Source organism: Lissotriton vulgaris, chromosome 5, assembly GCF_964263255.1.
Source record: "Lissotriton vulgaris chromosome 5, aLisVul1.2, whole genome shotgun sequence".
Taxonomy (NCBI): Eukaryota; Metazoa; Chordata; class Amphibia; order Caudata; family Salamandridae; genus Lissotriton; species Lissotriton vulgaris.
Window position 1 is genome coordinate 1,729,482,101 of NC_141693.1, and position 25,437 is coordinate 1,729,507,537.

The following is a 25,437-nucleotide window of genomic DNA, read 5'->3' on the forward strand; positions in this document are numbered from 1 at the left end:
CGTTTCTTTCTCGGCGGCTTGAACTTCTCCTCACTCTCGTCTTCCATCACTTCTATGTAATTGTCTATGTATTCCTTCCAGTCCTCCCATTTCATGAGCGGTTCTCCTGGTCGGGGAAGGAACTGGACTGGCGCTATCGCGTAGCCCGCTTGTGCATTCATCTTCTCCGCCCGGGATGCGGGTAGCGTACCTTCCAGGCTTCTCGGACTCCCTGGTGCACCGTTTCGCTCTTCCTTCTTGAGCAAGGGTGGAGGGCTGTTCCTTTCAGCCCTTTCCTGTTCGGGTGGAGTAGCCAGTGCGTATCCCGGTGGGCCGTGACCGTGACTGGCTTCCTACCTCGGTTGTTCAGGGTTCTTCGACCGTCGCTATTTGTGCTCTCGGTGCTCTGTTCTCCTTGCTGATGGTTGCGTTGCGCTCCTTGCCGTGCCCTATGAGGATGGGGTCGCTGTGCGTACCCTCGGGCCTTCCTCGTTTCTCCTGCGCCACCACTCCGTTCCGCCGTGCTTCTCGTAGTCTGCGTGGTGGGGGTCGTGGGTCAGTATCCCACCCTCGTCGCCACTGTAATGATACTCTTTCTTCCCCCAATAACTCTCGGAGTCGGATGACGGTGCCAACTTGTTTATTCAAGTACATACATACAAGGAGCGCAAAGCATGTCCTGCGCCCAGCCTGCTCGCGCTCTCAATGCCGCGCTCCGCCTGCCGCGCCTCTACGTCAACGCACGTCACGTAGCCACGTGACGTGACGTGCCGTGCAAGCGCGCTCACTACAGTTCAGACTTCGTTGTTCAGGTAAGTCGTAAATAATACTTCGTTGTTAAAGATGTTTCCCGATGGGGCACTTTCCCAACCAGAAGAAGCATTAGCCCTGAAATGGTGGGATGAGGGTATGGGGATAGGATGGGATGATGGGTAGGGTTGACCTGGGTACAGGAGCAGCAACAAACTCCTAACGACTTGTCTGGGCTGCAGTTCAGAGGGTGAAAGATTTGTCTCGAGCCTGAAGCACAACAGTGCTGGGCAAATACATCTGATAGCCTTTCCACCCAGGGAGCTGGCATATCCCATTCCTTGGCATCGTGTTGCAACAGTCCAATTGAGCACATTATCTGACGCTTTCCAAATACAGCCTATCAACTTGGTGACGGAGATTAGCGATGGGCTTGAGCTAAAACGGGTTGGCACTCTTGTGAAAAATAAAGGCAAACTGACGAGTTAAAAGGGTATTACTGGCGCTCTATGGGGGCTCATCACATTCTCCCCCAGAGATGCATAGAAGGGCTGGACTGAGCTTGCCTCCCTAACTAACACCGCTTTATATAGTGCTTGCTAATGCTCTCGTGGCATCTAAGCACTACACAAAACCGGTGTTAGTATGAACAAGGCAACCAGCATACTGTTTGTGTTTGTGTCCCTCAGGGCTCGATATGGAGCCCTGCGCTTTTTAACATTTACATACAACCCCTAGCTCTGCTAGCAAAAAGTAGAGGGTTGTCATTGGTTTCTTACACCGAAAACACCCAGCTAGTCATCGCCTACTCAAGAAAATGTCAAGATAATCTTTTTAAATTTAAAGAGGACCGGTTAGCCATCTCTGACTGAATGACAGCAACGTGATGGGGAGAGAGTGCCCTTTGGTCTGAACAGTGGTGGCCTGACAAACTAAAACCTGCACCCCTGCCGAAAAAGGCAGCAAAAAACCTAGGCTTTTGGATTGACAGTGAACTTTCATTCAATGCACAATCCAAGGTCTTAGAGGGATCCTGTTTTGGTCTCTTAAGAGGGCTGAGACCTTTACTTGGCTATTTTGCACCAAAGGTCCGGCAAACAATTCTTCAGGCCACAATTTTATCAAGGTTGGACTATGGCAACTCCCTCCATCTAGGCGCCAATAAATCCTGTATTGCTCGCCCCCAGAGAATCCAGAATGCGGTGGCTCGCACCCTGCTAGCACTTCCCAAATGGTGTTCGGTTGCGCAACTTCTGCCTAAGCTGCATTGGCTGCCGATAGCGAAAATAATTAACTTAAGTCTTTGTGTGTGGCCCACAAAATGTTGACACGTCAAGGACCGCCGATTTTAGCAGATCTGCTGGTCCGATATGTGCCAAATCGCCCTCTGCGTTCAGCTAACTCTGGTTCGGTCTGCACTCCCCACTTTAACAGAGGCAGAGCAGGAGGTCGCACCTTCAAGGTTCAGTCGGCTCACCTTTGGAACTCTTCAGATTCCAATTAGAGGACTTCAGAATCACCTGGCTTTTCGAAAGGCTTTAAAGACCTGACTTTTCCCAGCGTAGGTTGCTCTCCATCTGCTAGAGTGGTCTTGGCCCTTGTTTAGGTAGCGCTGGGACGCCCAGTCACTGGGGCAGCTATGCGCTGTACAAATCTCAAAATAATATCAACTTCAAAAGAATAAAAAATTAGGCCAGCCCAGTTTTAGAGCATGAACTGCAGGGGGCATTTCAGTTTATGAAGCAAGTTTAGAAAGGTAAGAAGCTGTGCCCCATTGATAGTCTTTATTAGCAGTCAGTATCCGTATCAAAAAGCTTTATTCGATTTTGTTTTAAAAATCATAAAAGCGTACATATAAAAACAGTGTTAAAATGAATACATACATACAATAACAGTGTGACTAGAGATTAAAAGGACATATGCCCAACCTCCGCGTTCCAAAATAAGACATGTTAATGGTACAGTTTATCATTATCGGCTGTGGTAATGCTTACTGCATCCAAAAATTGCGACAATTGTGCAATTGTTCGAATCTGGTGGGAGCAGAGAAACTAATGCCACGGGATACACAGACCCCCCCCTTCCCAGCGGATGGTAATGCTCTTATGTTGGTCTAAGCAAAGGGATGTTTGGCTTACAGGGGTAAAAGTCAAATATGTCCCAGGTGCATATAGGGCCATCTCCTTCTTGGGGCGGGCAAGATCTTAAGTACGGGACGATGTTCCCATTTCTGAATTTAACCAGTACCAAGTCCCCGGGAATGTTTTTAGGTAGTGAACCTAGTCAGTTCACCCTTCTGACGCTCAGGATTGCGCCATCTTGGTCCGATGGTAGGAGTCTATTTTTCCCTAACCAGAATATGACCTTATTTAGTTGGTCCTGCTGACTTTCGGCTTTCCCCAAAACAAGTGCTGGTACACCTGAGAGAACGGACACATATGGCGCGGCTTCTGGAGGAAGGTGAATACGAGGTGGTCTGTTTAATTTGGTCTAACCCCAAAAGGCCTTGATGGAACAGATTTGAGGGGGACTTTGGGTGCAATTGGAGCTGGGTTTTTGGGTGGTTGTAATCTAAGTGGGGCGTTTGTACGTTTAGGGGTTGACTTAGATGTTACCAAGGATGAAAGTGGCTGGGAACGGTCAACATTATTGCTAGGTGTCAGAATGGTTGTGATTGCCTTCTCTAGACCTGAGAGCCTTTCCCCTAAGGAATACATTTTTTCCACTAGCGTAAAAATGATGGCTTTAACAAGATGCTCGATCTGGGTCAGTAGAGACAACTGGGGTGGGGTATTATATTGTCTGATTTATCTGCAGACTCCAAGGTAGTGGGCAGGTTGTTGACAGGTAAATTAGGACTTACAGATAGTTTTTGTAGTTTGGAATAGTTCCCTTGGGGATTGTCCTCGTGGTGCTTTCTTTTAGTGGATAAAGGCCGAGAAAGGGATAGGTCTTGGATATTATCTTTCATAAGTGAAGAGGAAGGATACCGTAAAATACCGTTAGTATGTAAAGAGCTGGTGCCTTGAATAGGAGAAGGTGATGCCACTGCGGCGTACTTCGTGTTGCATATGTTGTTTAATTCGTACCACAGAGACAGATTTTGTATTCTTACAGGAGCTTGTAGGGGAGATTGCATACTGAGTAGAGAGTGGCAGGGAGAGTTGTAGACTATCTCGTGGACAGTAGGCAATATGCTAGTGCTATTCATGTGATGCTGTTGTAGCCCTTGGCGCGGGCCCCTCTCAGAAACAATGTTTGTGCCCTCCTTACGTGACATTTTTAATATGGGTTAAATCAAACAGCAAAAATAGTCAGTCAGTGAGAGGAGGCACTCTACCTCTTTACACAGAACGATCAATGGAGAGGGCCCGTCCCAACCGCCTCAGACAACGGAGGGCCGAATAGGAGCAAGATTAAATCACTGCAGGCGGGGGGGGGGCGGGAACGCCGAGGGAAGAGGCAGCAGCTGAGTAACACAGAGCCTGCTGGACCTCGCAGTCCCTCGGCATCTGTGGCAAACCAAGTTCTTTCCCCTTTCCGCAACCTGCACAGTGACAAGCGCTAGCAAATGCGCCGAAATCCCACGACGTCCTTCCCTCGCAGCCGGGAACAGCAGCACACAATGAGCGTCATTACCACAGCCGATAATGATAAACTGTACCATTAACATGTCTTATTTTGGAACGTGGAGGTTGGGCATATGTCTTTTTAATCTCTAGTCACACTGTTATTGCATGTATGTATTCATTTTAACACTGTTTTTATATGTACGCTTTTATGATTTTTAAAACAAAATCGAATAAAGCTTTTTTTATACTGATACTATTAGCAGTCATAACTTGCATACATAGAGCTTTGTCTTGGGTATGAAGCAAGTGGGGGGGGGGGGGGGGGGGGACAAAAGCCCTAGAAATGGTCTGTCATACCAGAAGCTGCAGTCGCTTGCTTGAAGTAGGTCACAAATGCACAAGGCATGATACGTAACTGTGTACATTTAGGGGCAACAGATTATTTTACCTCATCGCAGCTGATCCCTGGGAGAGCTTGGTTGACGATAGTCATCTATAGACATGTAGCTCAACAGTCCTGCAACTATGTGCTTGGACTCCGAATGACCTGTAAATGAGTCAGTTGGGGCAGAATCACACTAGTCTTTTTTTTTGTTTTCAGAGGCACTGCCCTTTCTACCCCTGGTTGCAGAGGTCATAAAGGCAGTGACAGGAGCAGACAGTAACTGAGATTATGAAGCCGTGTTTCCTACTTTTATATGGACCACAGGGAAAAAGGAGTGTTGAGGGGCTACGCTGCCACCAATGTTCGAATTGGGGGTCTCTAGTTGGCAGAGGTAGGTACCTTTGACCAAATAGGGACCCTTGCTTCTAGTCAGGGTAAGAGGCTACACTTCTAAAATAACCCCTGCTCACCCCCTTGGTAGTTTGGCATGAACAGACAGGCTTATCTCAGAGGCAGTGTGTAAATAATTTGTGAACACATACAGTAATGAAGTGAAAACACTCCAAAATGGACACCACACCAGTTTAGAAAAATAAATCTTTACTAGCTAACCTCTTCGGTGCTCATGACGAGACCAGCTTATCGTGAGTCACAGTGGAGCTGTGCTCATGACGAGCTGGTCTCGTCATAACGGCTCCACTCCGCCCGTGATTATTTCGCCAGCACAAGCGAGGAATCAATCAGTGGGCAGGGTCATGACGAGACCAGCTCGTCATGAGCACAGCTCCACTGTGACTCATGACGAGCCGCGCTCCCCTCGCCCCCCCCCCGCACAGTGGGAGAATTACCCCCGCAGGGAAGGGTTTAACCCAAGACCAAACGACAAAAATCCACAATACTGTAAATAAGTCTTTAAAATGGTAGAAGTAGCTTAGTTCACTTTATATTGTAAATGCAATACTCTCACAGTACCTGGGATGCGCAACGCAAAACCAACAAAAGGGTCGCATGGAAGGGGATGCGCCGTTCCTTACACTCAGGGGAGTTGATGCATTGGTTCCTTACTGCGGCGCAGGGGAGTAGTGGCTCGCTTCCTTACTGTGTGGGGAGTTAACGCACCGGTTTCTTACTGCGATCCGATGACGATCCGGTGTGATGCAACAAAATGGCGTCTTGGTTATGGTGTGACAACGTATATGCTATGCGTGCACGCCAGACGGCGACACGAACTTCTGAGCCGCGACAGGCCCTGCGATATGCTGCTCCGGTGACGCGACTGCGACCTCTGCGGCACGCTTCTCCGGTGAGGCGACGTGCTTTGGTGTTGTGATGGAAACAGCCGCTAAATGCTTCTTCGTCGATGCGACGGCAACTGTTGCTGTGGCGGCACGCTTCTCTTCGTTGAGTCGTACTTCAAGCTCCCAGCGACACACAGTCTTTTAGAAGGCCCAGCACAACAGCAGGCACTTTAATTCCCAGCAAGGGAATTCAGGGGGGAGTGGGTGGTGCAGTCTTGTATCCCTGAGACTTCAGCAGGAGGCAAGCACAGTTCAAGCTCTTGGAGATTCTTCTTCAAGATGATGAAAGCTTTTTCTCCTTTCTTTGGCAATGAAGCAACCACTGCAGGCCAACCCCCAAACAGCACACAGCACAGGGGTAGTCTACTTCAGTTTCTCTGGTTCTTCCCCTCAGCAAAGGGTCGTCTTGATTCCCATAAGTGATCTAATGTTCTGGGGTCTGGGTCCCCTTTTTATACATACTTTGTCTCTGAAGGCAGAGAGTGTCTGTACCTAGTCCAAACCAGTTCTGGGTGCATTCTGCCAGTGTAAAACTTCTTCCTTTGTCAGTGTGGGCCAGGGTCCTCAGACTCACCACAGGAGGTGGAGCCAGCATTGTGGAAGGCCGGCACAGCCCTATTCAGACCATACTACACCTCCCACCACGTCTAATGCAGATAGGCCTATTCAGCCTTGCACTGATTCACCTTGTTTCCTGGAGCCACCCCAGCCCCCGTTACTCAAAAACCACACATGGAATACACAACCTAGCAGAGGCAGGCTTGGATGGTGAGGCAAGAAAATCCCTACTTTCTAAAAGTGATATTTTCAAACACAGAATGTTAAAAACAACTTCACTAAAAGATGTATTTTATCATTCTGAGTTCAGGCATACTAAACTCGAATTTCTACCTAGTTCCAGTTAGGATTATTCGATGTTATAATTAAACTGCCCATTCTGGCCTATGGGAACAGGTAGCCTTGCAAGAGTGAAAAACTAGATTGGCTGCAATTCATTATCAGGACATGCCACACACATCAGTGCATGTCCTACCTTTTACATACAATGCACCCTGCCCATGGGGGTACTTTGGACCTACCGTAGGGGTGACTAACATGTAGAAAAGGGAAGGTTTAGGGACTGGCAAGTGGGTGCACTTGCCAAGTCGACATGACAGCCCCAGGCTGCACACAGGCTCTGCAATGGCAGGCCTGAGCCATAGGTTACAAGCTGCTCAGGTGGGTGGCCTAACCAGTGCTGCAAGCCCACCAGCAGCATTTGATTTACAGGCCCTGGGCACATGCAGTGCACTGTACTAGGCTCTGACAAGTAAACCAAATAGGCCAATAATGGAGTCACTAATCCATTACAATACTTTACAATAGGGAGCACATGCACGTTGGAACTGAATAGCAGTGGCAAAGTGCCCAAAGCATCTAGACCAGCAAAAACATAGCAAAAACACAGGAGGCAACAGCAAAAAATGGAAGGGAGACCCACGCCAATGGTGCCAGGTCTAACACAGGCTATCTATTAACTTGGTGACTGACATTAGCGATGGGCCTGAGCTAGAACGGGCTGGCACTCTCGTGAACAATGAGGGCAAACTGACAATTTAAAAGGATTTTACTGGCGCTCTAAGGGGGCTTATCACATTCTCCCCCAGAGATGCATAGAAGGGCTGGACTGAGCTTGCCTCCTTAACTAACACCTTTATATAGTGCTTGCTAATGGTCTCATGGTATCTAAGCACTGCACAAAACAGGTGTTAGTATGATCAAGGCACCCAGCTAACTGTTTGTGTTTCTATCAACTTAGAAAGGATAAAAAATTAAGCCAGTCCGCTGAGTTTTGGAGCATGCATTGCAGGGGCATTTCAGCTTCTGAAGCAAGTTTAGAAAAGCTTGAACCTGTGCCCCATGGATGGTCTTCATTAGCAGTCATAACTTGCATACATAGAGCTTTGTCATGGGTACAAAGCAAGGGGAAAAAAAACCAAAATAAACAGAAACTGTGTCATACCAGAAGCAGCAGTCGCTTGCTTGAAGTAGGTCACAAATGCACAAGGCATGCCACGTAACTGTGTAGGGGCAACAGATTATTTTACCTCAGCGCAGCTGCTCCCTGGGAGAGCTTGGTTGACGATAGCCATCTAGAGACCTGTAGCTCTACAGTCTTGTAACGATGTGCTTGGACTCCGAATGACCTGTAGGTGCAAGTCCGTTGGGGCAGCATCTGACTAGCCCTTTCTTGGTTTTCAGAGGCCCTGCTCTTTCTACCCCTGGTTGCAGAGTTCATAAAGGCAGTGACAGGAGCAGACAGCAACTGGGATTATGAAGCCCTGTTTACTACTTTTATATGGACCACAGGGAAAAAGGAGTGTTGTGAGGGGGCTAAGGGTGGATAAACATTAATCCTATACCTGGCGCTAGGGTTTATGTTCCTAATAAACATTGTTTTGTAGATTTGAAAGCACATTATCACCAAAAGCGCCGTAAAGTGCTCTCATATACAGCTATAGAAACCACAACTGAAGAGGAGTTCACTATGGGGTGAAAGTTGCTAGATTTGTCCGTGCTCAATGGAAGCCTGGTCAGCAAAGGTGTCACTACTGCTACCTTATGTTTTTTATTAAAGTGCAGTCAAGTGGCCTTCGAGGAATTTTAAACAAGGTCAAGGTGCACCACTTTAGGATTTGTAGACACTGATAACTTTTGATGAAATTAACAGCAATAATCACATTAGTTTGTTACTTGTGTTCTTTTAGAGTTCTTTATTGAGTTCAGTTGAGAGTAAAAAAACACACAGGAGCTACAGCTGACGCGTTTCGTCCTCTTGGGACTTCTTCAGGGCACAATAAAGGGTGAGTTAATGTCCTTGTATCCTTTCCCGCAGTTATTTGGATTCGTAGAATTGTCTGACGAAAATCTGTGCTCAAATAGGCATCCTGTTCAACAAAATAGTTTTCTGTGGAGGAATCTGATCTGACCACGCTGTTCTTGATCTTAGGAGAAATGTATCTATTTGTAGTCTCGTTCTGCAACAGCTCTTTTATAGCGGGATTTCAATGTTGTACATATGATTCTCATCAAGAAATGGGTGATGGTCCAAAACAGAGCTGGAACCAGGGTAAAAAAGCATGGAATGTAGATTCTGTCTGACTATCTATAATTGTTAACTTGTTGTAGAGGGATTGGTTATTGGTCCTCCTGCTTGGACACTCTTGATAAAGTGAGCCAAAGCATCCCCTGGTTCCTAGAGCAGCAGCTACCTGACGGAGGAGGACGTTATAGTGCATAGTTATCTGGTCATACGTAAATTCAGGCTGATTGCGATGGAGTATGGGCCGGATACAGGGACCAAACACTAGGTTAACCCCGCTGAAAAAGTTAGTTTCTAAAGTCCAGCTCAAAGCGTCCAGCTTGCGGTGGAGGAGGTCATAAGGAGAAGGGAAAGCATTGCAGATGGTCATTGCTATTGTGCGAAGATCTTCTCAGGCGTCGCAGAAGGTCGCTGGTGGAGCTACGCATTGGCAGTCACCGCTGGCTGTAGTGTGGAGTGCAGATCACGAGTCGGCTCACTGGTGCTTCACATTGGCTGTCGGTGAGGGTGGGAAGATCTTGGAGTGAACGAATGGGCCCCTCCGCAGTCTCTAAAAAGCCAAAACGTCAAGATTTCTCCTTTTCTTATAGAAGGAGGTCAACTGATGCTTCACCAAGGGTCCTAGAACCAGGGAGCACCTCTTTGGGATCAGGAACCAACTCCAGCAAAGGCCAGCATGGCTCAGGCAGGTCCAGATGCACTTCCAGGCAGGTCCAGTGCAGCAGATCAGCTGGGACATTACAGAGAAGCGTCTGGAGCTTGCTGTGTCTCTTTAGTTCAGGACGGGAGGTCAGTCAGCTGACCCTTGGAGTCACAGCCTGGGATGAAGGGTGCAGGTCTAGTCTACCTTCTCAAACAGCAGGCCAGGCCTCAAGCAACAGGGCAGTCCTTCTGTAGTTCAGGTCTACAAGTGTACTGAAGAAGGGGTCTGAGGGTCCCATCATTATGCCTGGTGTCCACTTTGAAGTGGACAAATGTTTTGGAGCCTTCTCGCTACAGAAATGTCAAACGTGTCCTACCTCTCTTCCATGGTCTCAGTGTGTTTACAGGCACAATAGGTTAGTGTGAAGTACTTTGTATGTGGCTAGTGTGAAGTACTTTGTATGTGAGCGGAGGCAGTGTCTTTGAAGTACAAGTGTTACATATGACAGCTAAACCTATGTCAACACGTAAAGATCTAACCAACCCCTAAACCCCCTATTGTGTGGCTGTCTGGGAGGAATACACAAAAGCCAAATGCAAAATACAACTAATCATGTGACCAAATGGTTAAAATTTCTAGAAGTGGCATTTTCAAAATTGTGACTTAAAATCCGGCTTTAAAGAGGATTTTAAAATTATAAATCTTTATATTGTAGATTTAGAATAAATCATTAGACCTCTGTACTGATTCTACTTTCCCTCTCTCCTTCGCTGCACCAGTTAATGCTCTATGTTTAAAGTTTAAGTAGTGGCATTTAAATTGTTTACCTGTGGGCACAAGAGTTTATAAGTTTGTACAATGTTATGGCATTTCATTGCTGATGTGCTTTGACCAATTTTAAAGGAGTTAAAAGTGTGTTCTACTGATTTCTAGAAGTTTCATCTAAAGGTTTTGGGATACTTCTCCATCTGCAATGTCAATTAATGAATAACAAGGTATGTTGAACACAACACAATCGCATTGAATTGCTGCTTCATTACTCGTATATTACTTGAAATGTAATACCATGAACTGCAAGCAGCTATGTATGTATGCGTGCCCATGCCTTTACATGCGTAAGTGTTAAGGTTTGCAGAAAGAGTGTTCAAGAAAGGGTTTATGCGTGACGGCAGGTGGTCACAGGTGACTGGTTTCATTGAAGGCTGGTGGTAATTGCAAGTAGCAGCTGAATGGTGACGAGGTAAAGGAGTGTAGATAGATGTGGTTGTGCATATGGGGCAGGAGATGTCAATTGAGCTGGATGTGGTTTGGCGGCACATATATACGTCTGGAGGGTTAAGGGGAACAGAAGCAACCTAATGGTCACCAGTGTGGTGAAAAGCTCTACTTTAGCAACACTAGGTACAATGTTTAGAGCGCTTGATAATACTCTTGGTATCTCACCGGGTAAAACTTCAGCATTTTTACAGATCCACACATGGTTTGCCAGAGTGAAAATACCATCAACATACTACAAAGGAACATGTCCTTCCCCCCCCCCCCATCCCACTACCATTTACAATTTATACAGGGTTCCAATGCTTGTTTCCATTACTGCACCACACTTTCAGCTACTGTGCTGACTCACAGCTACTTTCCACTGCCCCTTTTCTGTCTGATTTGCAATGCAGTATCGATAGCTATTTTACCCCTCCTGCAGCTCACACATCTGCTATAACGTACTCCTATCTGTGTCTGTCACACTCCACCATCCTGCTCCGTGTCCGCCCTCAAACGTCATTTGGAGAAAACACCTGCACTGAAAATATTTCTGTGAAAATGAACTTCAATTAATACAGTATTAGTGAAGAGTTATAGTCCCCAGCTTCAGCCCACATACAAAAGTGATCTCCATTTTCCATCAAACCACTCACTCATGACTTTCAAGTGACCAGATAAGCCTCAATGATACCCGAACACCGATTTTGCTGGAAAAAAAATATGTATTTGCTTCTTAACAAAAGATAAAACACAACAGTCATTCATATAAATAAGCCATGGTCATCTACACAGTAGAGAATTCAATAGTGTCCAAGATACTCTCAGTATCTACATAAATAGCAGCCCCCTCTTTTGTTTGAAAATGTCCCTTCCATCTGTCTCAGACCCTGCATGAGCATCGCACCCCCCCCTATAACAAAGCCACTAGGGTGCAAGGCCCTCCCGCTCCCAGACTGATGTTTCAGAAGAATCATGGTGCCATCCTACCCAAAGAGGCACTCTAAAGTCTGTTGCTATCCATCTGCAACTACAGAGTCGGATGACCAGAGGTGGGCACACCAAATCTTCAAACTTGGAGCTGGACAAAAATTAACTATCTCTCCCATACTCGCCGATGAGAGTTTTCACATTTTCCAAAAGAGAGGCGGTGATGCCAGAAGACAAGGATGGCCGGACTCCCAAAGAAGCCTAGTAGGACATGGACTTGCTGTGGTTCTTTGTGGGATGCTCATTACAAATTACAGCCAGTGTTGAGTTTACAAGGCACTTCTAATAGAGAGTCTAATCAAGGAGGCCTGTGCCTTAGAAGGCGGATTGGATGCGAGTTTCTCCAGGATTGGCATCTTCGATCATCAGACTACTATAGGCGGGAGGCTGACTTTCAGGTGCTGGATAAAGGAACGGCTTAGACGTCACCTACAAAGGGAAAGGGCAAATAAATAATTGCAAAGATTTATTTCAAGCAGCAGAGCAGATCATAAGAGACAAGAAATTCATGTCTAGAAGTACCGCTGAGTTGGGAAATCATGACATTTGTAATTGCCACATTTTAATTTGTAGAGGAAATTACAAAATTTCGTCCTGCAATTACTGTTCTAGTACCAAAACCCACTCAGCCATATTGATCTATTTAGAGACAGAGGATGCCAGCTTCTCATAAAAATGACCAAGTATCCATAGACCCCAAAGAAGCAAAAAAGGGAGCTTGAAGTAGCGGGATTACCAGCTAATTAGCTTTCCTCATTACTAACTAGTGACTTGACCTTTATCATTCTGTCAACAATGTAAGTACTTGAAAGGTATGGATAGGGATATGGAGTGTTACCCAATGACAGACATTCGTGGTCCCCTGCCTGGTTTACATAATGCTATCAATACCAACCCCACCCCCTCACCACCTTCAACGAGCATTTGCAATGCAATAGGTCTCGCATTAGGAAAGTTCGAGGACTTGTAAACGACAATTTTTTTATGTGCTGGTTTTGAAAATAGTGAAAATAATAGCTTTGTCATTTACAATGCCAATACTTGTAATTTTTGCAAATGTTATACCTATTGCATTTGTAATAGAACATGTTTTGTCTTTATGTGACTTTGATATATTGATATTACAAAGAACAATGGCTTATAATTTTTAAAAATGATTAATACTTAAATAAAAGATATTTTAATTTAGAATGGCAATAGCGTACGTTTTTTAAATTAACTTTGTGAGGATTATGTTCAGTGTATTTCATTGAGAAGAAAATCCAAGAACAGAAGTGAAATATTAAAAAAAAAATTGTGACATTTCTAATAAAGCTTGAAACATTGTGAGAATAGATAAATAGTTATATATAGTGAGGTTGATAGATAGATGTATAGATAGATATAGAGTGAGTGCGATAGATCGAGTTTGTGCGATAGATAGATATATTGAGTGCAATAGATAGAGTGAGTGAGGGCGATAGATGGAGAAGAGAAGAGAACATGCAGTTAGAGAAGGAGGCATGGTGGAAGAGAGTAGCAGATCAGCACAGGAAGAGAGAAGATAACAGGGAGTCATAGAAGGATGTGGGTGGAAGAGAGGAGCAGGTAAGCACAGCAGAATTGAACAGGGAGTTAAAGAAGGAGGTGGTGTGGAAGAGAGCTGCAGATTAGCACAGTAGAAGAGAACAGTGAGTTTGAGAAGGAGGCGAGGTGGAAGAGAGTAGCAGATCAGCACGGGAGAGAACAGGGAGTTAAAGGAGGAGGCGGGGTGGAAGTGAGCAGCAGATCAGCAGAAGGAGAAAAGAAGAGAACAGGGAGTTAGAGCATGTGTGTGGAAGAGCGCAGGAGATCAGCACAGCATAAGAGAACAGATTTAAAGAAGGAGATGTTGTGGAAGAGAGCAGCAGAATAGCAAGTGAGAAGAGGAAATGGAGGTAGAGAAGGAGGCGGGATGAATAGAGCAGCAGATCAGCTCTGGAGCAGAGAACAGACCAGGGAGTTCGAGAAGGAGGTGTGTGGAAGAGAGCAGCATAACAGCACAGCATAAAAGAACTCAGAGTTAAAGTGGAATGCGGGGTGGAAGAGAATAGCAGATTGGCATTGGAGAAGGTAACAGGGAGTTTGAGAAAGAGGCGGGTGGGAGAGGACAGCAGATTAGCACAGGAGAAGAAAACGGAGTTAAAGAAGGAGGCGGGGTGGAAGAGAGCAGCAGATCAGCACAGGAGAAGAGAACAGGGAGTTAGAGAAGGATGGAAGGTGGAAGAGATCAGCAGAAGAGAACAGGGAGTTAAAGAAGGAGGCGGTGGAATAGAGGAGCAGATCAGCACAGCAGAAGAGAACAGGGAATTAAAGAAGGAGGTGGGGTGGAAGAGAGCAGCAGATCAGCACATGAGAAGAATAGAACAGGGAGTTAGAGAAGGAGGCGAGGTGGAAGAGAGCAGCAGGTCACCAGAAGAGAACAGGGATTTAGAGAAGGTGCAGGGTGGAAGAGAGCAGGAGATCAGCACGTGAGAACATAACAGGGAGTTAAAGTATGCTGCGTGTGAAAGAGAGCAGCAGATTAGCACAGGTGAAGAGAAGAGAACAGGGATTTAAAGAAGGATGTGGGACAAAAAGATGATAGAAAGAAAAGGGGGGACGGAAGTGCTGTTTGTGTAGAGTGTTTTTTGTTGCATACTAAATGTAAGAAGGAAAGGAAACAATGAACGTGTTAGGGCGCGTAAAGTTACATTTAAAAAACATTTAAGTAAATAAAATATATTCGACGCATGCAAAATTCCTCGGCAAGAGGTCAAGTTGTCAGTCAGACAAAGCGAAAATCACAACAAAATGACAGAAAGAGAAGGCGGGGCGGAACTACACGGAAGGGGCGAGATGGGTGGGCGGAGTCTGTGCGCACGCGCGGCGGAGATCAAAGAAAAGGCATGCGACCATATGGAGAGTGAGTGGGTGTGCAGCCTGGTGCGCTAAATGCGTGTCGCAGCAAAGGAGGAGCGTGGCGCCTGCGCGCCACCACATTTTCGAACCAAAACGTCCACGTGCACTTTGTTCATTTGTTAAATAAAGTTCTACAATAATTCCAATTTAAGCAGAAAACACGTAGCACCAACAGACATTAACACAAATAAAAAACCAAAAATCTAATGATGTAGAAAAGGCACCTACTGACATCGTACGAACTAGGGGGCAGAGTGTAGGAGGGCAGTGTGTGAGGGTGAGTTGTATGAGGGCACCGTGTGAGTGTGTAAGGGTGCGGGCTGTGTGTGTCCGCGGGTTGTAAGAGTAGAGTGTGTGTGTGGCCTAAAGTACTGTGAGTGTGGGAGAGCAGTAAAATGGGGGCAGTGTGTGAGGAGAGGTCAGTGTATGTGTTCTGTGTGAGATGGGGGCAGTGTGTGTAGCCTGTGTGCAAAGGGGGCAGTGTGTGTGGTCTGTGTGCAAAGGGGGCAGTGTGTGTGTGTGTGGTCTGTGTGCAAAGGGGGCAGTGTGTGTGTGGTCTGTGTGCGAGGGGGCAGTGTGTGTGTGGTCTGTGTGCGAGGGGGCAGTGTGTGTGTGGTCTGTGTGCGAGGGGGGCAGTGTGTGTGGTCTGTGTGCGAGGGGGCAGTGTGTGTGGTCTGTGTGCGAGGGGGGCAGTGTGTGTGGTCTGTGTGCGAGGGGGGCAGTGTGTGTGGTCTGTGTGCGAGGGGGGCAGTGTGTGTGGTCTGTGTGCGAGGGGGCAGTGTGTGTGTGGTCTGTGTGCGAGGGGGGCAGTGTGTGTGGTCTGTGTGCGAGGGGGCAGTGTGTGTGGTCTGTGTGCGAGGGTGGCAGTGTGTGTGGTCTGTGTGCGAGGGTGGCAGTGTGTGTGGTCTGTGTACGAGGGGGGCGTTGTGTGTGGTCTGTGTGAGAGGGTGGCAGTGTTCGTGTCTTGTCAGTAAACTGTATTTCTATGATCTTTAACCCCTTCGCTGCTGGCCCGTTTCCGCCGCTGTGCGGTAAACAAATGAACAGGGGCGGGCCATGACGAACCCCAGCCGTCATCAGCACACGAGCACCGTAGTGCATGACGGCTGGGGTTCGTCATCAGCATGCAAGGGGTTAAAAGTTGTATTAGTATTGAAGAAAAAAACAATCTGACACAGGCTCACGTAAATGACTGCAGTGCGTTGTAAAGATTTGCAATTCAATAGTTTTTGCATTAGGAAAGTGTGAGCTATTGGTATTGTAATTTAAATTAATTTTTAATATGCTTTGGCTTTGAAAAAATATAAAGTCCTATTGGCTCTGGCAATGCTTGTTGGTAGCAAGCAAGGACAGTGCTGTTGTGGTGCCGAGTGATGATGTGGTTGGACTGAGTGATGTGGGGCTGCCCCAGAGTGATGTGGCGCTGTCCCAGAGTGATGTGGCGCTGTCCCAGAGTGATGTGGCGCTGTCCCAGAGTGATGTGGCGCTGTCCCAGAGTGATGTGGTGGCGATGAGATGAGCGAACAAGAAGGCGGGACAGAAGTGCTGTTTGTGGAGAGAGGGTTTCTTTTTTTGCATACAAAATGTAAGTAGTAAAGTAAACAATGGACGTGTTTGGGCCCGTACAGATAAATTAAAAAAACATTGTAAATAAATATAATAGACGCATTAAAAACTCACAGACAGGAGGTAAAGTAGTCAGTCACACAAAGCTGAAAATCACAAAAAGATGACAGAAAGAAAAGGGGGGACGGAAATGCTGTTTGTGTAGAGAGTGTTTTTTGTTGCATACTACATGTAAGAAGGAAAGGAAACAATGAACGTGTTTGGGCGCGTAAAGTTAAATTAAAAGAACTTAAGTAAAAACAAGATCTGCGAGCTATCAATAAACTGAGATACAGCTGCGAAAGTGGTAATTGAAATACACGATATCGTAAACATGCAAGAAGGTGGAAAAAAGATGTTAGGTATAACACTTTTCAAAATCCTTATTTCAAAAGTACACCGTGAGCTGCGAAGTATACAGTGACAAGCTCTGGGTAAAAATGCAAACAAGCTCTCGGCATTGCTGTGGTGGGGGGGCGGGAGTGCATTCCTTTGAAGTCTGATGCTGGGGCGGGGGAGCGGCAGCCTTTGAAGTAGGATGCAGAGGGACAGACAAATGGTGGTGTGTGACGTAGCTGTTGTGCAAGCGCCTGTCTCACATGAACTGTGACTAATCCGCCACTTTGGTAGAGTGTTCTTTTCCGCTTACTATAATCTCGCCAGCAATGCACAAGCACATTGGCTCAGGTGAGACCTAAAAAGCTAATGAGAGAAGTACCCACAGTGAACCAAGAGTCTCTACTAATCCTCGATGTAGACTGCTGGAAATGGACAATGTGTCTGGCCATTCAAGGTGCTCTGGGAAAGTCAAGATAAACCTTGATATTGTGCTGTTTAACTACAGAGGGCCAGACGTACGATCCATTTTTGCATGCGCAAACGGGTTTGCACATGCAAAAATACCAATGGGCCATGTACAAACCCAATTTAGCAAGTCGCAATTTATTTGCGACTCGCTAAAGCTAAACCTTTCACCTTTGATGAGGGCCTTACTTTTATGGACCATGCGAATAAAGTGGCAACTACAGCCCACTACAAATTACGCATGATTAGAAAAATAAGTCCGTTCCTACCGGCAGCTGCCACCAAAACTCTGATTAGCTCCTTGGTCCTCTCGGCACTTGACTACTGTAACGGTTTATTTCTAAATACCCAGGTCAAGGTCTTAAAAAAGCTGCAGTCGATACAGAACGCTGCAGCACGCCTACTTTCAGGAATCCCAAAATTCGCTGCCATATCCGAAACAATAAAACGACTACACTGGTTGACCATCCAGAATAGGATCAAATTTAAATCGCTATGCATAGTGTACAAAGCCTTAAACAACAAAGGTCCCCAATATCTAATGGACCAGCTGGTTCCATATCACCCCCCCAGACGGCTTCGGTTCTCTAACCTTAACCAGCTACGGGTCCCCCGGTCTAAAACAGTATCTTGGGGTGATCGTCGCTTTCTGATAGCGGCACCCAAACTATGGAACACTCTGCCGCAGGACATAAGATGAAGTCCGTCACTCCTGCAGTTTCGCAAGAAACTAAAAACTTGGTTGTTTAACCAATAGTTTCTCTTCATAAATGATCCCGGATTTTGCAATCGGCACTGAGCAATACTTATGCAAATATTTTAGCGCCAATACGCCTGCGGGTATTTGTCACGCTTTATAAATGGCAACAAATAAATAAATAAATAGGACTTGCGACTCGCCATTAGGAAAGGGCGTCCCTTCTCAATAGCGACTCGCTACCCTATGTAAGAATATTTTGCAACCGCAATTGCGGTTGCAAAACACTCACAATTTATTGCCCTTTCCAAGAGGATGGTAAAGCACTCGGAAAAGGGAAAGGGTCTCCCCAGGGGACCCCTCCCCTTTGTGAATACAGGGGGAAATATTTTTTAGGGTCAGGCAGTGGTCCCAGGGACTACTACCTGTTATGTTATATCCACTTATAACGCGCTCGGATCCTCGTGAGTGTCCCGGCACGATTCCAGAGGGGTGCAAGAAGAAGCTATCGGGCAAAGAAATGGGTCTGAAGTTTCCTTTAGAACATAGCTGGGTCCCGGATGAACCGCAAGGCAAGGGGGAGGGCATTCCAGGCCACACTAGCCTTCACCACAAAAGAGCTGCCTTGAAGCGCGGGACCCGGACAAAACAAAGGGACATGGTTTGGAGGGCTCGCGAAGGAACATAAAAAGAAAAGCGGCTCTGAAGATAAAGGGGGCCATAACCATGGAGAGCACGAGGGGCCAGAACCAAAGATTTAAACTTGACCCTGTCCACCACAGGCAGCCAATGATGAGCGCAATTGGAGAGTCACACTGTTCCTCGCTGAAATGCCCAATAACAATCTGGACGCTATATTCTGAACCATCTGTAACCTTTTGAGCAGGTAGCCAGGGGCGCCAGCATAGAGGGAATTGGCATAATCCAGTCGTGACAGAATCAAAGCGCACGTGAGACTTTCTATTGCTGCCTGCGGGAGGAGTGGAAAAAAGTTCCTAAGAGTCTTAAGAAGGCCGAAGCAGTAGCCGGCCAGTTTCTTAATGTTTGTCAAATAAAGAGAGACTTTCATCGAACCACACTCCCAGATTTTTAGCGGGATGTCCCATGGAAAGGGGCAGTAGAGAGTCGGGCAGCCACAGCTGCTATTGAAAATCAGCAGGGAACTTACCAAAGAGAAGAATCTCAGATTTATATTCATTGCACTTAAGCTGCGGGACTCCAGTAGTAACCAGCTGAGGGGAAGAGGAGAAAGGAGGGAGCCAAATCTGCTCAACCCGCCCCTCCAGGAAAGACCTAAGCCAACCCCAAACAACTCCCGACACACCAATCTCTGCTAGACGGGCCAAGAGAAGAGCATGTGGGATTGTGTCGAACGCTGCCGAGAGATCCAGCAAAATCAATGCCACCCTCCCGCCGGCGTCTAGGCACTCCCAGATAGTCTCTGCCACCTCTACTAAGACAGTCTCAGTGCTGTGAGAGGCTCGAAACCCCGATTGAGCTGGATGCAGAAGTACCTCAGTCGCAACATACTCTGTAAGCTGTTTATTGACCACTTTCTCACAAACCTTGGCACTAGCCGGAGGGTGGGAGATAGGCAGATAGTTCCCGGGGTTAAGGGGATCCAGAGAAGGCTTTTTAAGAAGTGGCAAGATCTTCGCCTGCTTCCACCCCTGAGGAACAACCGCCGTCTAAAGAGACAGATTGATGAGTTCACCTCTATATTTACACTCTCTGCCACAGCTGCCAGAAGCCTGGCCGGGCAGGAGTTCGAAGGAGAACCAGACTTGAGCCCCCTGAGGATTTTAAGAGATTTCAGGGGGTCGACTGCTCTAAATGCTGACAGAGAGCAGGTTTAAGCAGTGGGTGGCACCGCCAAAGGCCCCTCACAGCAATCATTACCTGGCCTGAATTTTATCTCTGAAACAGCATGAGAGCGTTACACCAGGCGAAAGAAGATGGAGTCACACCTTAAAACATGAAACAAAAACATTTTTTTTTTTTTTAAATGCATCCTGATTTCCTTTAAGGAAAACGGGATGCATTTAAATAAAAGAAAAAACGTCTTTATTTAAAAGCAGTCCCAGACATGAGGTATGCTGAGACCAGCAGGCCACCATACCTGGGAGGGCCAGCTATTCCCAATGGGGCCACAAATTGCAAGTGCCTCATGAATTATGATGAGGCGTGCAATGTGGGACCCCATTGGGAATCGCAAACAGTGTCTCTTGACATTGGCATTAGCGAATCGCAATTTGCAAGTTGCTAATGTCAATGGCCATACATCTGGCCCCTAAAGTGCAGCTGGTCTAGGAATCTGCAGAGTCCAACTAAATCTAAATTCTTCACTCTAATGGGATGGACTGCCACAAAGCCTTAACATGTGGTGTCTAGGGTACAATTTCAAATAATTATGGCCAGAGGGGGCAAGATGTGAATGTCTAGCTTTGTGGAAGAACATAATTAGAGCGTCAATGTATAACACGACCAACTTTTTATACTAAACTAGGACGACTGACCTACGGCCTTGAAAGAAAGCCATCAGTAACATTAGGATGATTTTCAGAAACTGGTCATAATACCACCAGAGACACTGATTTTTAAACTACAAATTAGGCTAACCACATTCTGAATGGTCCTATTCATGGGGATTTGAGGAGAACACATCCCTTACGGTTACCACCTCAAAAAATCAACACAAAGCCCCCGACAAACACAGCGAACAAAAGTACTAGCATATATGTAAAATTCCATCTTCCCAGTAGTTGTCAATCTGACCTGTGAAGGGAACTCAAAAGGCCCCTGCAGCCTTTTTTTCCGAACTCAAAAGATTTGCAGACCCAGCAATTGGACATTGTGTACTTTCTTGCCGTAGCACATCTTGGAGATGCAAAATCCTTACTGATTGTAGTATGATGGGCTGCCTCTGGTTACTGGAGGGTTTCCAGGGCTCAAGAGAAGACATTACCACGTTCTTAGTAAATTATAGGTTGTTAAAGGCAGATCACTGCCAGATGAAGAGCAGAGTCTTGATCAAGCTCTCCTTTAGGCTGAGGTATACATGCAACCTGTTAGGTCCAACGAGTTACTACCAACAGTGAAGTTTACTAAATTCACGGTCCAATGACACAAATTCAGAATTTCTTGTAGCTTTTCACCAGCATCTATATGGAAAAAGGCATCTTAAAAAGAGAAAAAGCCAAAGTCTGGAACTGGATGCCATCTTCAATATGTAGTTCAGCCTGAGATCTAGATTAGGTCCCAGGACCCTATCTTCTTGAAGAAAACATATCTGTGAAAGCAACGCCCCGCACCAGGTCTCATTTATAAGCAAATCCGGTACCAAATGCAGATCTCAACAGTACTCCTATACCTTTGTGGGGATGACAGAATAATCTTTGGAAATAAAAGAAAACAATATTCCCAAACTGGAGCATTCAGAGCTCAGAGCTCATGAGACTCAGGTCAGAGATCAGCTTTGATTGATGCCAGGAGCTCATGCAGAACCAGGTTGTTTTCTGTTTGCAGATGGCCAAAGCCTGTAGAATATGCAAAGCTCACAGATTTAAAGCTTTGTGAAGTTGAAAGTCCGGGAATATGCACAACTTCACCTGGTAGGATTTTTTTCCCCAAAAAGTATTTTGCCGGACAGTTTTTTGTCCTCTAGCCTTAGGATCGGTGAGCTTTTCTTCTGCAAAAAATACTTCCGAGTTTTTCCTTTGGCACCGTTGTACATAAAATCTCGCTGAAATGGGCACAAATTTGGCCCTTCATTTACCTTTAGTTCATGGGCTGAACGCTTCAAGGTGGCTCAGGATGGGAGGACTCGCAGCTCTCTCCTGTTCCATGCCACTTAAGCGGAGGTAATCCTCTTCGCATGGAAAGGCAAAATTAAAGACTTGACCTTTGAGCTACCATGGCTAATGACAGAATCCTTAAAAAACAAATAAAGAAGTAGCAAATGTATACCCTATAATGAGATAGGAGCGTGAAGTTTCCATGCGTCATAAAAATTGCACACGTCACTGTTTCCCCGAGGATGCTTTTGCCGCAGCGGTTTAAATACTGCAATAGTAGTGGAAACTGCAGGTACCGGCCAAAGGATTACTGCACTGCGTTATACTGTCAGTTGCTTGTCAGAGGCCCAAAAAGCAACAGCCACTTGATGTGTGGCATAGGTGAAGACATCAGGGCTTCCAAGAAATGACAGCATGTCACTTTGCCAGCAAGATTCGGAATCCATGTTAGCAAAATCAGTAGGGTCAACAAACGTGTAATCCCTGTCTGCCAGAGACAGAAGGTTAATCTATATACATTTAACATGAACTCGTGCTGTGCAGATCCGCATTAAAAAGGCAAAACATAAATCTACTTAAAAAAATATAAGTATCTTCCTTTTGCTTTCAAATTAATAACAGTAATGCATTTCTAATGGCTTTCTGAGGTACTCGGTCCATGATCAGAGGGATACTGTTTGCAGGATAAGTTAGAGGCACAGATTCAGTGTACAGGAAACACGTGTTAGTTTAAAAAAAAAAAAACACTTTGAAATGCCTCAACCAGCACAAAAGCAGAGTTGGCGATATAGAAAAGCCTTGATCACTACCGGGAATTTTTCATCTGTATTGTATTGTATTGTATTTTGGATTTATATAGCGCTTATCACCCAGGGGTCTCTAAGCGCTTGCCTTGGGAACCCTTCCTGGCTTTTCCGTGTGAGATAGCCCCTACAGGGCATCCCCATGGTGAAAGCCAGGCATCCCGCCGCGGGGGGCCGTTGTGGAGATTAAGCAAGCTTAATGCCCAGAGTTGCAGAGTGTGAACCCATGATTAGGTCAGGCACCGAAGCGGTAACAGTGAAACTAGAAACAGCCTGATTTATATGACACCTGGAAGATGGTACTGAGGATGTACATTTAGGTAAGGTACAGAGATCTGAAGGTTGTTAAGAAAGTTGAATCTGCACCTCCATCTGGAAGGTTAATTACTACTGAGGAGTCATCGAGCAGCAGCATGCAAGACTTCAGGTGCGAGGCTCTTGTTCTGCACTGGAGTACAAGAAGTTCTGCAAGGGAAAGATGAGGTTCAGCGGAGAGGCGGCAAACTGCGGTTTCTCTTTGGATGCTTTTTGGGTAAATAAAGTATGGTTTTAAGGGGCCTTTGAACCCTAGGCTGAGCAAGCTCAGAATCAACAATAGGTTTTCTGCAGAGCCTTTAACGTGACCAGTCTAGTTGGTGACCACCAAGTGCCATGCATGTATTTTTGACCCAATTGAAACAAGCCCCTGAGCCTGTAGTGCCAGCATGCTCATCTAGTAAAGGAATAAGTGCCGGGTCCAAAGACTTGCACAGACATACGCGGTCGGCAGTATCTAAGGTAGGGGTGCCAAATCCCAAATCTGCATAATCTTGAATCCACCTGATGCCTCCTTAATCCATCACCACTGTCCGTTTATCTCACACAAGCAGAGTATGGCTTTCACCCTTTGTCTAGATTTGTAAGTCTTTCCCTTGCACACCACTTATCCTGCCCCCCCCCCACCCCATGTGTGTTTTCTCTCTATTGAGTTGGATAAAAATGTGATGAGAGATAAGCGTGCTGGTCCCTAAAAATTAGAGTTGGTGGGAATTTCCTGAAAACCCCGGCACAAATTAAGCACCAACCACCATCTAAAAAAAAGAAAGAAAAAAAACTAGACATTGAGCAGTCCTAAAGAGTCCATTCTTATGAGGATACTAGCAGCCTTCTCTAGTCATGAGGATTTAGTCTGACGTCTGCACTTGTAGAGTGAGTGACCTTCAACAATCTAGGTTGCCTTGTTTCACATGCACAACACTGATGCAAACTGGGAATGTGCTTCTGTCCAACAGCAGGAGGTCTAGGCGTTCTGTAGGTGACATGGGGAAGCATGTGTGGCCAATAGCATGGGGGTCTATTCTACAGGTCTGATATGCGGTGCTGTTCTTAGCAGCACCATCCTCTGCACCAGATCCATCCTGCTCGCCTCCGTCCTTCACAACAGAAGCCGGGTCAGTACGTTTGGGAAGGGTGGAGGAGGGGGTGGGGGGAGGAGCGAGCTTCAGATTTTCCAACGATCAGTCTGACCTTTAATGTTAAAATACATTATACGGTGCTGCCAAAATTACCTAGAAAAATCATGATACTTATCTTGTTCACCTCGCAAGAATAGTAGATACTGTCTGTCTTAGTGAAAGTACTACTTGTGACTTGTATGTTACACACACATGCCTGCTGCAGGCACTAAACTAACTGTGGAATCCAACTGGCTAGAAGTATCGTAGCCAACAATCATCAAAATGGGCATGCCAGTTACACGTGGTCTAAACCACGCAAGTCTTAACCACACATGCCTTTACCACGCATGCCTTTACAATGCAACATGCATTGTTAAGGCATGTATGGCAAAAACCTATGCATGGTTAAGACTTTTATGGTAAGTGTAAGAACCCAGATACTTGCCCCTCCGCTCTGAGCCCTAAAACAGCCCCCAAACCCCCAAGACCTAAAACCAACCCCTTCCGCCAGAGCACAAAAAACATCCCTGTCCCTCTAAGCCCTAAAAACTACCCCGATCCCTGAGCCCTAAAATACCCCCCACCTGAAAACCAACCCTTGTGCCCTAAAAACTTCCCTGTTCCCCCAGCCCTGAAAACTACCCCAACTCTTAAAAACTAGCCCCAACCTCGCAAAACCGGGCTCCTAGCCCCACTTACCCCACTGCATTCTCTCCTTATTCTTCATGCTTCTGCCCATTTTGGCAGCTAGACCACACATTGCCTTAACCACGCATATGCATGGTTAACGCATAAGCATGGTTAAGGCAAGCGAAGTATCTCTTGCATTATTTGGGACACGTGTGGTTGTGCCGGCGCGGTTCTGTCTGTTTCCCATCAAAATGTTGCGATTATTGCGGGAGTAGGTTCAAAATCAGGAATCCTTTATTAAATCTATTCCCTCTTCCTACTACATGGTGTTTTGTGGGTCACTGTTGTGTAACAGGTTTGACAAGGTATATTCCGACCATACCACCCCTGCAGTCAGTGAATTGAATTTACAACGACCACCTAGATGTCAAGGCCATTGCAAGAAAGTCGTAAGCCAACTCATTAGGCCACTGTACTGTTATCAATTGGTCACATGCAGCCGCAGCCCGTGGAGGGAGTTCCGTGGGGTGGGGGAGGGACAGGGCGGGGGGCAGTAAATACCGGAATATGGACGATCGGAGGTAAGTAAACAAGTAAATAAATAATGAATTTCATAGTGCGCCCTGCATCGCAAAAGTGTTGTATAATAGAGTTGTATTAATTTTTGCCACTGTTGGTATTACGGTTTGCACGGGCCTTACGAGACTGCGTACTTGCAAAGTGCCTCTTTGGTGCCCCTGGTAAGTTGCAGTTTCAAAATCTGAGTAATGTGAATTTACTTGGGTACTGGCAT

General features: G+C 46.2%; 1 protein-coding gene across 1 annotated transcript in view; it reads right to left on the bottom strand.

Annotated features, from left to right (window-relative positions):
• Nucleotides 1-11,671: 11,671 nt before the first annotated feature.
• The window catches only part of TMEM92 (transmembrane protein 92), a 73,790-nt gene continuing 60,024 nt past the window's right edge, over nt 11,672-25,437 (bottom strand). The window contains exon 5 of the mRNA XM_086923958.1: nt 11,672-12,385. Coding sequence (XP_086780084.1) covers nt 12,272-12,385 — 114 coding nt within the window. The 3' untranslated portion in view covers nt 11,672-12,271. The remainder of the gene's footprint in view (nt 12,386-25,437) is intronic.